The sequence below is a fragment of the Amblyraja radiata genome, chromosome 5 (assembly GCF_010909765.2).
Source record: "Amblyraja radiata isolate CabotCenter1 chromosome 5, sAmbRad1.1.pri, whole genome shotgun sequence".
NCBI lineage: Eukaryota > Metazoa > Chordata > Chondrichthyes > Rajiformes > Rajidae > Amblyraja > Amblyraja radiata.
In genome coordinates this window covers 66,213,436-66,227,147 of record NC_045960.1, presented here as the reverse complement: position 1 = coordinate 66,227,147, position 13,712 = coordinate 66,213,436, and the positions used below count along the sequence as shown (strand labels likewise).

Sequence of the window (13,712 nt, the reverse complement as noted above, 5' to 3'; positions counted from 1 at the left end):
ATTGGATTGAAACAAAGCCAAATGTTATCTATCCACCATTTTAGTTCCATTATAGCTTTGATTGGTAGCTTCATTGGTCTGTCAAAATGACCAGCATTGATTTTGAGTGCTTGTATTTTTGCTCTCTGTAAATTTTGGTAATGTAAAGGTCCAAATTGTGTGGCTGGAAAGGCAGCCACCATTTTGCCAATTACTTTTGCTACCAATCTGATGGATGGTTTACTGATGTCAATGAGGTTATTGCAAGCCTCTATTAAGTCTATAGCCTTTCCCTTTGGCAAAGTCACCGACATGGGAACTGAGTCAATGGTGAACCCCAAATAGTCCATTGTAGTGGAAGGCGTTAATTTAGATTTAACTGGATGGATAATAAACCCCAGTTTTTCAAATAACTGTTTTGTGGCTGTTACAGTTTGTTTGGCCAATTCCAAAGTTTTGCCCACAATAAGTATGTCATCTAGATATGCCATGACCATGTGTTTTCGTTTCCGTAGAAACGCTTGGGCTGGTTTCAAAATTTTAGTGAACAGCCTGGGGGCTGATGTTAAGCCATTTGGCAGCGCTCTATACTGCCATCAGCTGTCCCATCCAGTTGAATTTTAAGAAACATCTGTGGTCACCTCGTATAGGCACTGAATAGTAAGCATCTTTTAAATCGATGCTAGCCATGAAGTAACCTTTGGAAATCAATTGTTTAGCAGTAACAAAGGTTTCCATTTTTAAATGAATATATTGTACAAATGTATTCAATTTGGTCAGATCTATAACCACCATCTTTTTTCTTTTTGGAAAATATATTGGACGCGAATTCTAGCGGTTCGTGTTGGGATTTTTCAATTACACCTTTTGCGTAAAGCCGCTCCAGTTCAGCATGCGCTTCTGATTTCTCTTTACCAGAAAGTACGGACATTCGGTTCGTTATATGTTGAACTGGAGGGCTGTACTTGTGTATAAATTCTATTGTATATCCCTGGATACTGCTTAAAATATAAGTATCGGTAGTTAACATGCTCCATGCATCCAGAAAGGAGTGTAATCTCCCCCCAACCTCCATGCTCCCTGTATTTTGTAGGGAACCAGACCCACCTACCTCCATAGTTACCAGTGGCAGGTTTACTTATTTTTGTAAATCCTTTGTTGATGTTGAGGCGGTGGTGTCTGGGTTTGTGGTTTGGTTGATGTTGGAGGTTCGCGTATCTTCCAAGAAGGCCGACCTGGGCCATGGCCTAAAAAAGACTCATGTTTGGTGTACCGGACCTTCGAGCTTTCACCAGTCGGTCTTGTTCTACTGGTGGGTGCGTAGGGGTGCTGTCTGTGGCTGTAGTGGGTATTTGATGAAGTCCCTTTTATGAGTCCCAGGGTTTTTGCTTCCTCATCGAGCGCCTTGACTTGCTTCGATAGGTTACCTCCAAATAGTAGTATTGGTGGTTTTATGTTCCCAGGTTTGCACAGACCCGCGAATTTCTGATTTAAAGTGGGTCGGATGGCATTTTTCCTGATGCTGTTTATCTCATATTGAGTGTTGCAAAGCAATGCCAGTGCATCCTGTTGGTCCTGGGACATGTCCTTCTCATCCACTGTGCGGGTGAATGCTGTTATCCCTGCTGTTAGGAGTTTTAATACCTTTTGGAGTTTGACATCCATGCCTCTAACTCCTATTCCAATATGTTTCCATATACAAGTATTGACTACTGGAATATTCAGGGATATACAGTTACCCGGTGCCAGGTGTCTTGACGTGGTGTCCAATACAGCCTGTTCTTGTAACTGGTTAAAAGACATATAGTCTATACTGGCAGCAAGCTTTTGCTCCAGTTTTTGGCCAGTCTGGTCTGGCTGTATGAAGTTGGACACCATGTCCAGCAGATTTTCTCGTTCCTGCATCCCCTGCACACTTGATTTTTCTTCTGCGAACCCCTCTTCAGGATCAGCCCAGTACTGACCCCCAGTGCTCCCCTCTGATGAGGGAGAAACACTGTGCAGCCCTACAAGAGGTGCTGCTGTGGGTTTTACATAGAGCCCACAGTGACTCGACTCCATCTCCCGGAGCCTGTCACGTTGGAGCAAATGCTCCACACACCGCTCCATCCGGCTCCAGCGCTCACAGTCGCTGGCCGCCCGCGGTTGCTCAAAGTCGGACTCATCTGAGTCCATGACTTTGTTAGTTTTCTGTCTTGCCTTACCGCCCGGCCGCGGAGTGGATCTGGCCGGTGCGGAGGCGACATCGGGCACAGCTGATCCCATTATCGGTGATTCAAGTGCCGCTTGCCGCAGCTGGCTGCCCGCTACTCCGCGGTCCTCCCCCACCAGCTTTGTCGCAGCCCTTGTTGCTTTCTTTGATTTGTCCATGCTTCCCACCTGTAAGTTGGTATAGGAAACACACAAAAAGACCGCAGAGTAACTCTTACCTGCTGGTTCCGGCTTTTTAAACTGCCGCTGCGGGGGAACGTCGTTCCACCCCGCCTGACGTTTCGCAATGCGTGTAGCGATATCACACGCATGCGTCCTGGCGGGGTTCTTCACGTAGTCACTCACGTGACTCCGAAGTAAAATCATGCTTGACTAATCTTCTGGAATTTTTTGAGGATGTGACAAGTAAAATGGATGAAGGGGTGCCTTTGATAAGGTACCGCACGGGAGTGGTGACTAAAATTAGAGCACACGGTATTGGGGGTAGGGTGTTGACGTGGATAGAAAATTGGTTGGCAGGCAGGAAGCAAAGAGTAGGAGTGAACGGGTCCTTTTCAGAATGGCAGGCAGTGGCGAGTGGAGTGCCGCAAGGCTTGGTGTTGGTGCCACAACTGTTTACCATATATATTAATGATTTGGAAGAGGGAAATAGGAGAAACACTAGCAAGTTTGCGGATGACACAAAGCTGGGTGGCAGTGTGAACTGTGAAGAGGATGTTAGGAGGTTGCAGGGTAGCCTGGACAGGTTGAGTGAGTGGGCAGATGCGTGGCAGATGCAGTATAATTTAGATAAATGTGAGGTTATCCACTTTGGTGGCAAAAACAAGGGGACAGATTATTATCTCAATGGGGTTAGGTTAGGTAAGGGGGAGGTACAGTGAAACATAGAAAATAGGTGCAGGAGTAGGCCATTCGGCCCTTCGAGCCTGCACCACCATTCAATATGATCATTGCTGATCATCCATCTCAGTATCCTGTACCTGCCTTCTCTCCATACCCCCTGATCCCTTTAGCCACAAGGGCCTCATCTAACTCCCTCTTAAATATAGCCAATGAACTGGCCTCAACTACCTTCTGTGGCAGAGAATTCCACAGATTCACCACTCTCTGTGTGAAAAATGTTTTTCTCATCTCGGTTCTAAAAGACTTCCCCCTTATCCTTAAACTGTGACCCCTTGTTCTGGACTTCCCCAACATCGGGAAAAATCTTCTTGCATCTAGCCTGTCCAACCCCTTAAGAATTTTGTAAGTTTCTATAAGATCCCCCCTCAATCTCCTAAATTCTAGCGTGTACAAGCCGAGTCTATCCAGTCTTTATTCACATGAAAGTACTGCCATCCCAGGAATCAATCTGGTGAACCTTCTCTGTACTCCCTCTTTGGCAAGAATGTCTTTCCTCAGATTAGGAGACCAAAACTGTACGCAATACTCCAGGTGTGGTCTCACTGAGACCCTGTACAACGGCAGTAGAACCTCCCTGCTCCTATACTCAAATCCTTTTGCTATGAATGCTAACAAACCATTCGCTTTCTTCACTGCCTGCTGCACCTGCATGTCTACTTTCAATGACACCCAGGTCTCGTTGCATCTCCCCTTTTCCTAATCGGCCGCCATTCAGATTAATAGTCTACTTTCCTGTTGCCACCAAAGTGGATAACCTCACATTTATCCACATTATACTGCATCTGCCATGCATTTGCCCACTCACCCAACCTATCCAAGTCACCTTGCAGCCTCCTAACATCCTCCTCAGAGCTAACACTGCCCCCCAGCTTTGTGTCATCCGCAAACTTGGAGATGTTGCATTCAATTCCCTCGTCCAAATCATTAATATATATTGTAAATAGCTGGGGTCCCATCACTGAGCTTTGCGGTACCCCACTAGTCACTGCCTGCCATTCTGAAAAGGACCCGTTTACTCCTACTCTTTGCTTCCTGTCTGCCAGTCAGTTCTCTAACCCCCAATACCGTGTGCTTTAAGTTTGCAAACTAATCTCTTATGTGGGACCTTGTCGAAAGCCTTCTGAAAGACCAGATATAACACATCCACTGGTTCTCCCTTATCCACTCAACTAGTTACATCCACAAAAAAATCTATAAGATTCATCAGACATGATTTACCTTTCATAAATCCATGCTGACTTTGTCCAATGATTTCACCACTTTCCAAATGTGCTGCTATCCCATCTTTAAAAACTGACTCTAGCATTTTCCCCACTATCGATGTTAGACTAACTGTAATTCCCCGTTTTCTCTCTCCCTCCATTTTTAAAAAGTGGGGTTACATTAGCTACCCTCCAATCCTCAGGAACTACTCCAGAATCTAAAGAGTTTCGATAAAGTATCACTAATGCATCCACTATTTCTGGGGCTACTTCCTTAAGCACTCTGGGGTGCAGCCTGGGTGTCCTTGTACACCGGTCACTGAAAGTTGGCGTGCAGGTACAGCAGGCAGTGAAGAAATCTAATGGAATGTTGGCCTTCATCACAAAAGGATTTCAGTATAGGAGTAAAGAGGTTCTTCTGCAGTTGTATAGAGCTCTGGTAAGACCACATCTGGAGTATTGCGTACAGTTTTGGTCTCCTAATTTGAGAAAGGACATCCTTGTGATTGAGGCAGTGCAGCGTAGGTTCACGAGATTGATCCTTGGGATGGCGGGACTGTCATATGAGGAAAGATTGAAAAGACTAGGCATGTATTCACTGGAGTTTAGAAGGATAAGGGGGGATACTATAGAAACATATAAAATTATAAAAGGACTGGACAAGCTAGATGCAGGAAAAATGTTCCCAATGTTGGGCGATTCCAGAACCAGGGGCCACGGTCTTAGAATAAAGGGGAGGCCATTTAAGACTGAGGTGAGAAAAAAACGTTTGCACCCAGAGAGTTGTGAATTTGTGGAATTCCCCGCCACAGAGGGCAGTGGAGGCCAAATCACTGGATGGATTAAAGAGCGAGTTAGATAGAGCTCTAGGGGCTAGTGGAATCAAGGGATATGGGGAGAAGGCAGGCACAGGTTATTTATTGGGGACGATCAGCCATGATCACAATGAATGGCGGTGCTGGCTTGAAGGGCCGAATGGCCTCCTCCTGCACCTATTTTCTATGTTTCTATGTTTCTATGATTGTTGCAAGAGCTAGCGTAGACCTGGTAAGCTGAACAGCTTCCTTCTACATTATGATAAATGTAAAAACAAAATATGAGAATATCACTTCTGATTCCTGTAAACGGGAGAGAACAAAGGCAAAGATAGACACAATTTCCTTGGCCTTCCACTTTGTTGTCATTTACAAATGCGGAAAGTTTCACGACTGTTATTACAATCCGAGAATTTAAAAAAACCCAGGGCGGCTGGAAATAAACCTATCAAACTCTCAACGTAAAGTAAAATTGTAGCAAAAAGTAAAATAAGAGACATGCAGTCACCCTGTGGACAATTAATGTGTGCATCATTCTTATTTGGATATTTTAAAATGACACAAATCTCGAACATATTTTGGGAAATAACAGGCATTCTTCTACTCACCCAAGAGGAGTGCTCCTTCATTTGATGCTGGTTGCTGTGGGAGCCGCTGGCATAACCCCGCCAAAAGCAAGTTTGACAAAGCTGGTAGTTATGGCATTGCTGACAACGGTAGCGGAAGCCCATCATACCCTCACTGCGACAATAGGAACACTCCACCGGATGGAAGACTGCAACAAAAGGGAAATCAATCACATTTTCCGGTAAACTGATGGACTCAAAAAAAATTAAACAATGTGCTTGACTAACACAGCAGGTCCGACAACATTTCTGGAGAACATGGGTAGCTGATGTTTCTAATTGGGAACTTTTTTAGACTGGGAGCTGGTAGATATGACATTGGTGACAATGACAGCAGAAACCCATTACACTCTCTTGGCAGCAACATAAATGCTCCACCAGACTGCAAAAAACAGGAAATGAAAATGGGTCCTGATCCGAAACATCACCTATCCATGTTCTCCAGAAATGCTGCCTGTCCCACTGAGTTACTCCAGCACTTTGTGCCTTTAACACTAAGAAGGTTTCCAGTGCAATGTGAAATAATTGGTTAAAGAAACCATGAATGAGAATTTTCTTACGGTGGAAAACAAGGTAACATTGGTATTTTCAAGTTATCTTCTCCATGGTGCTAGATTTGTACCAGTTCCTTGCCTCTAACTTTGTAGACATCAGCTGGTCCTAAATCCTTATTAATCGCACTGAGTCTCCCACCGTCAATCTCCAGGTGGTGCCAACGGACAACGCAGAGAGAAGATAGTAACGTTTACGAGAAATTCTCCTTCAAAGTGTTCAAGAACACATTCAACATTCAAAGTTGTCTCAAGGATCAGGACTCAACTGGTTCTGCCATAACTTCATCAATCAATGCTGGAACACCAATACACAATGTCGTAGAATAGAATAAATGTATACCTGATTACCCATTCTTTTCTGTCGATGTATCATAGGCCAGAGGAAGACACCAAGAGAGAACAAGGAATAGAATGGGTTATGTTAGAAATATTTTCCCAACCAACGACAGTCACAGAAATTTAGATCCAACTGAATGTTTAATACATGAGAGAGGATCGCACAGAGTACAGGCGTCTGAGGGAGTCTCTCTCCCGAAGCAGTGCCCAAACTCATTATTTTATACAATGGAGTAAACAAGGATGTATCTACCATAACTTAATCTCATCACGCAGGTATCGGTTTTCCCCAACTTAATCTCATCACACAGGACCACAACTTAATCTCATCACGCAGGGTACAACTTAATCTCATCATGCAGGGTACAAAGTACAAACCCACAGTCAGCACATAATGTCATCCCAAGATAGACTTGCCCATACATGATTCTTAAAGGTACAGTCCCCGATACCTATAGGAATGAATTTTTATATCATTTTCCCCCTGTTTATACAATTATCCAACAATTTATTAACAATTTCAAAAAATTCCCCTGTCCCGAACGCCTCCCTGGTTCCATCACAACATTGCACTTTCTTTTGACTTTATGCAATCTGTTCATCCGCGGGGGTTCCGTTCAGGCCATGAAGGTATCCCTTAGGTCAATGTCCACTTCTTCTTCCTCAATCCCTTTCTGAGGAACCAACTCGTACATCTGCATTTTCTTTGTAAGGGCTGTTTCTATTAGTCTTTGAGACAACCCTCGAACACAGGGAATTATACAGCATCCCAATCCGGCTAACATTCCTGTAAACACTATTAAGGATGTTAGTGCAGAAATGACAATATTTTTCCATTTCCCGAACAAGCTTTCAAGGAACCCTGTCCATGAAGTGTCTACCCCGGAGTTCTCGGCCAGCTCCTCCGCCAGTGATGATAACCCAGCCAAGGCCCTGGAGACTGAACCGTCCGGGGCAGTATTATTTGGAATTAAGGTGCAGCATGATGAGCCAAACATGACGCACATGCCTCCTCTGTCCGCTAATAACATGTCTAAGGCCATCCGATTTTGCCAGGCCATTAGGCTAGTTCGATCCAATTGTTCGGCCATGCCTTTTATGGCATCTCTTGTATAGTTAATGAACCGCTGCTGATTGTAATACAGATAGTTGATCCAGTCTACATTCTTATTAGTGGTTGACCACCAGAAAAAGACTGACTCAAACCCGGCGGCTATCTGATTTCGGGCCTTAAACTCATCTGGGACCCCCCCTAGGAACCCCGATTTCATCAATGTAGATGTGTGCGTCGAACGATCCCTTAATTAATTCCCGATTTACTCTTTTCCCTGATTCCATTCTTCCCGGGTCCTCTCTTCCTTCGTCCCTCCTTAGAGTTACTAGGGCGAAGGGCATTATCAGCTGGGTCATTGCGCACGTCCCCTTCCAATTCTGGGGTAGCTTTGTTCTTAATATCCTACCTCCACAGTATCACCATACATCTGCCCTCCCAACTTTCTGTTGTGTCAGAAGGTTGACGTCTAATTCCAGCAGGGGACTTGGGCCCGTAGTTGGTTCGACTCCGGAAACCTTTACTGTAGTTACACAGTTCCCCACGTTGCCCAACTCCTTTCCTTCCTCACTCCACCTAGAGAAGCAATTAAATCCTCCCCCTGTCGGGATGGTGAATGGTGGTGGGACCATGTCTTTCAGCACTGCCGGGTACAGGTAATGTAGGTCTGAGCAGTTTTTATTTTTTGGTGCTTCCTTCCCCGTGAACAGGGACAGCATGCATGTGACCCCTCCTGGGGAGTTACTAAAATTCAGGGGAAATGGGGTGGGGATGAGTTGTGGTTTGGCAGATGTACAGGCATAGCAATCACTTCGTCCCAATGTTTTTGCCGTGTACCTCATCCATTCCAGCCAGGTATTTTCGTCCGCGTATCCCGTTTCTACCTCCAAGGACTTTCTTAGGTCTTTTATTGGAATTATTTTTATAATCCTTTCTTCAGGTCCTATTGGTTTCAAGTTCAAGTTCAAGTTAGTTTATTGTCATGTGTCCCTGTGTAGGACAATGAAATTCTTGCTTTGCTTAAGCACACAGAAAATAGTAGGCATTTACTACAAAACAGATAAATGTGTCCATATACCATGATATAAATATATACACACATGAATAAATAAACTGATAGTGCAAATAACAGAAAGTGGTTGGTAATAATCAGAGTTTTGTCCGAGCCAGGTTTAATAGCCTGATGGCTGAGGGGAAGTAACTATTCCTGAACCTGGTTGTTGCAGTCTTCAGGCTCCTGTACCTTCTACCTGAAGGTAGCAGGGAGATGAGTGTGTGGCCAGGATGGTGTGGGTCTTTGATGATACTGCCAGCCTTTTTGAGGCAGCGACTGCGATAAATCCCCTCGATGGAAGGAAGGTCAGAGCCGATGATGGACTGGGCAGTGTTTACAACTTTTTGTTGTCTTTTCCTTTCCAGGGCGCTCAAATTGCCGAACCAAGCCACGATGCAACCGGTCAGCATGCTCTCGACTGTGCACCTGTAGAAGTTAGAGAGAGTCTTCCTTGACAATCCGACTCTCCGTAATCTTCTCAGGAAGTAGAGGCGCTGATGTGCTTTTTTGATGATTGCATTAGTGTTCTCGGACCAGGAAAGATCTTCAGAGATGTGCACGCCCAGGAATTTGAAGCTCTTGACCCTTTCAACCATCGACCCGTTGATATAAATGGGGCTGTGGGTCCCCCTCCTACTCCTTCCAAAGTCCACAATCAGTTCCTTGGTTTTGCTGGTGTTGAGGGCCAGGTTATTGCGCTGGCACCATATGGACAGTTGCTCGATCTCTCTTCTGTACTCTGACTCATCCCCATCAGTGATACGCCCCACAATAGTGGTGTCGTCAGCGAACTTGATGATGGAGTTCGCACTGTGGTTCGCTACGCAGTCATGGGTATAGAGTGAGTACAGCAGGGGGCTGAGCACGCAGCCTTGAGGTGCTCCCGTGCTGATTGTTATTGAGGCTGACACATTTCCACCAATACGAACAGACTGTGGTCTGTGGACGAGGAAGTCAAGGATCCAGTTGCAGAGGGATGCGCAGAGACCCAGTTCTGCGAGTTTGGTAACCAGTTTGGAGGGGATGATTGTGTTAAATGCCGAGCTGTAATCAATGAATAACAGCCTGACATATGAGTTTTTGTTGTCCAAGTGGTCCAGTGCGGAGTGGAGGGCCAGCGAGATCGCATCCACCGTTGATCTGTTGTGGCGGTACGCGAACTGCAGTGGGTCCAGGTTTTTGTCGATGTAGGAGTTGATTTGCTCCATGATCAACCTCTCAAAGCACTTCATCACCACCGGCGTTAGTGCTACTGGTCGATAGTCATTGAGGCACGTCACCTTACTCTTCTTGGGCACCGGTATAATTGATGCCCTTTTAAAGCAGGTGGGGCGACCTCTACTCTGAATTTGCAACATGGGTCCTGCATCCTTACATCTATACAAAGGAAGTAGTTGCCTACGTCCTGTTGTTTGGGCTTCTTTATTGTCATGATGGTTTTCCAATTCTTTCGATGGAGGGGTGGGGAGGCCACCACCAGGGACCACCTGCTGTGTAAGTCTGTTCCGTCTGACATTCCCCACCCTTGGTAGCCCCTATTGAGAGAGTGCTGGAAAACCTGACCCCATGTGCTGCACGGGGCTCTGCACACGTATGTTCCATCGGTGCCATAGGCTCTTTCGGCACACCACGTTCCGGGGTACTCTTTACATGGGTCAATGTGGAACGTGCCTGTTTTATCTTCCTTAAGTTTTATAACATAATCCCATCCGTTTGCAACCATACAAAGACTAGTCGTCCAAATCCATTTTATGATTGATTTTTTCTTTTTTTTTTGGTTACGACAAGTTACTCGGGTTTTAGTCGTTACTGGGCCCTGGTAGGCCATCAGCCGTCACTAATTCCCTTGTTACTTTTTGTTCTCAGAGTTTACCTTCATTCGTTTACAATGTGTTATGTGTACCCACGTTGGTCTCTCCGCGATCCTTACGGCCGTTGGTGTGGTGAGCAGAACTTGGTAAGGTCCGTCCCACCGAGGGTTCGACCACCTTTTTCTTTTGATGACCTTGATAGACACCCAGTCGCCTGGTTTCACAATCTCCTCGAACCTTTGGTTTTCCTGTTCCAGGCTGGTCAGGTTCCTTTTCAGTTTGTCGAGCCCATTCTGATTCCCTCCTCGAGACGTACGACGATACTTTTTCCCTGTCAAGTCCAACTTGACTCTGAAGTCCCAGACTTCTTTGGCGACCCGGTCACCGGAGTAGTCCAACTACTCTCTTCAATTGTCCCAGACAATTCTGTCTGTCGTTTCTGGTCTCCGAGGAAGGTAACAAAGTACAACTCAACAAAGTCAAAATTACTTAACCCGGGGGCCCCTTCCTACGGAACATTCAGTTTTATCTCGGTCGTGTCGATTGGACCCCGTCACTCTGTTTCCACCTTCCGTAAATCCTTAAAGTGAGAGCTCTCGGTTTATTGGAAGAAGGCAACAGAGGTATTGGGGCCCCACGTTGGGCGCCAATTATGTTAGAAATATTTTCCCAACCAACGACAGTCACAGAAATTTAGATCCATCTGAATGTTTAATACATGAGAGAGGTTCGCACAGAGTACAGGCGTCTGAGTCAGTCTCTCTGCCGAAGCAGCGCTCAAACTCATTATTTTATACAATGGAGTAAACAAGGATGTATCGACCACAACTTAATCTCATCACGCAGGTATCGAACACGACTTAATCTCATCATGCAGGGTACAAAGTACAAACCCACAGTCAGCACATAATGTCATCCCAAGATAGACTTGCCCATACATGATTCTTAAAGGTACAGTCCCCGATACCTATAGGAATGAATTTTTATATTAGTTATCAGAAAGCAGTACTTCAACAATTCATCCCCTAACAGCATAAAAATAGGACAATCATTCAGAACATTGAAAGTCACCGCATTATATGAAGGTCGTGAGGATGTGAGAGATGGTCCTGAAAGGATTTACAAGAATGTTTCTTGTTGTGACGGACAACAATTACAAGGCAAGATTACAGAGATTAGGACTGTTTCTTTCAGAGAAAGCTGATGGGAGATTTGATATGAGGGGCCAGCACAGCAACAACCACATCGCGATCGCTGTGTACAGTATTGGTTTCTCATCTCATAAACAATGCTGAAGCATCAGAAGCAGTTCAACGAAGACTAACTGAACTGATACCTCCAATGGAAGGGTTAGACACCGCCATTCAATGTGATCATGGCTGATCATCCCCAATCAGTACCCCGTTCTTGCCTTCTCCCCATATCCCCTGACTCCATTATTTTTAAGAGCCCTATCTAGTTCTCACTTGAAAGCATCCAGAGAACCTGCCTCCACAGCCCTCTGAGGCAGAGAATTCCACAGACTCACCACTCTCTGTGAGAAAAAGTGTTTCCTCGTCTCCGTTCTAAATGGCTTACTCCTTATTCTTAAACTGTGGCCCCTGGTTCTGGACTCCCCCAACATCGGGAACATGTTTCCTGCCTCTAACGTGTCCAAACCCTTAACAATCTTATATGTTTCAATGAGATACCCTCTCATCCTTCTAAACTCCAGAGTGTACAAGTTCAGCTGCTCCATTCTATCAGCATATGACAGTCCTGCCATCACGGGAATTAACCTTGTAAACCTACGCTGCACTCCCTCAATAGCAAGAATGTCCTTCCTCAAATTAGGGGACCAAATTAGGGTTTGGCTTATGAGAAAAGGTTGAGAGGCTAGGTTTATATCTACTGATGTTTATTGGTGATCTAATTAAAATACATAATATCCTCAGGGTTCTTGACAGTGTGAATGTGGAAAGAATGTTTCCATGTGAGAATATTAGTACTAAGGTTTCAAGGTTCAAGGTTTCAAGGTCAGTTTATTGTCACATGTATCAATTAAGGTACAGTGAAATATGAATTACCATACAGCCATACTAAAAAAAAAAGGAATAAGACACACAACCTCATCAAAGTTAACATCCACCACAGCAGATTCCCCACTTTTCTCACTGTGGAAGGCCACAAAGTCCAATCTTCGTCCTTTTTTATTCTCCCGCGATCGGGGCAGTCGAACTTTCCGCAGTCGGGGCGATCGAAGCTCCTACAGCCGGCAGTCGAAGCCTCCGTGTCTGGGCGATTGAAGGTCCCGCGACGAGGCAATCGAAGCTCCCGCGTCGGGGCGATCCAAACTCCCGCGTCGGGGCGATCCAAACTCCCGCGTCGGGGCGATCCAAACTCCCGCGTCGGGGCGATCGAAGCTCCCGCGTCGGGGCGATCGAAGCTCCCGCGTCGGGGCGATCCAAACTCCCGCGTCGGGGCGATCGAAGCTCCCGCGTCGGGGCGATCGAAGCTCCCGCGTCGGGGCGATCGAAGCTCCCGCGTCGGGGCGATCCAAACTCCCGCGTCGGGGCGATCGAAGCTCCCGCGTCGGGGCGATCCAAACTCCCGCGTTGGGGCGATCCAAACTCCCGTGTCGGGGTGGTCGAATCTCCTGCGGCTTGGAGTTCCCGAAGTTGGTTTCTAAACAGAGACCGCAAGCTCCACGATGTTAGTCCGCAGGCTTCCGCGGTTGGAGCCACAATGTCAATCCCTGGGATCGCCAGCTTCGTGATGTTAAGTCCGCAGGTCCCACGTAAAACAAGCTAAAGAACACTAAAAACATACATTTAACACATTAACAAATAACAAAGAAGGAAGGGACAAACAGACTGTTGGCGAGGTAGCAATTGCAGGCGCCACCCGGTGTCATCACTCTTTAAAAATAAGGGGTAATCTATTTACATAAGTGGTACGGCAAATTTTTTCCCTCTCAAAATGGTTGAGTGTCTTTGGAATTCTCTTCCTCCAAAGTTTCGTGGAAGCAAAGTCTTTACTATTTTTAAGGCAGACATAGGGAGACTTCATAAACAAGGAATTGAAAGACCAGGAATGAACAGGAAGGTGGAGTTGAGGTTACAATCAAATCTTATTAAATTGAACGCAAACTTGAAGGAGCATGTGGCTGGCACCAGCTCCTAATTTCATAT

At 45.7% G+C, this 13,712-nt stretch overlaps 1 protein-coding gene across 19 annotated transcripts in view; it reads right to left on the bottom strand.

The window, feature by feature from the left end:
* Window positions 1-13,712, bottom strand: part of dtnb (dystrobrevin beta) — a 448,064-nt gene that overhangs the window by 206,411 nt on the left and 227,941 nt on the right. For all 19 annotated transcript variants that reach the window (XM_033021441.1, XM_033021431.1, XM_033021442.1 and 16 more), the window contains one exon: window positions 5,719-5,885. In XM_033021441.1, the coding sequence (XP_032877332.1) occupies window positions 5,719-5,885 (167 nt within the window). The remainder of the gene's footprint in view (window positions 1-5,718; window positions 5,886-13,712) is intronic.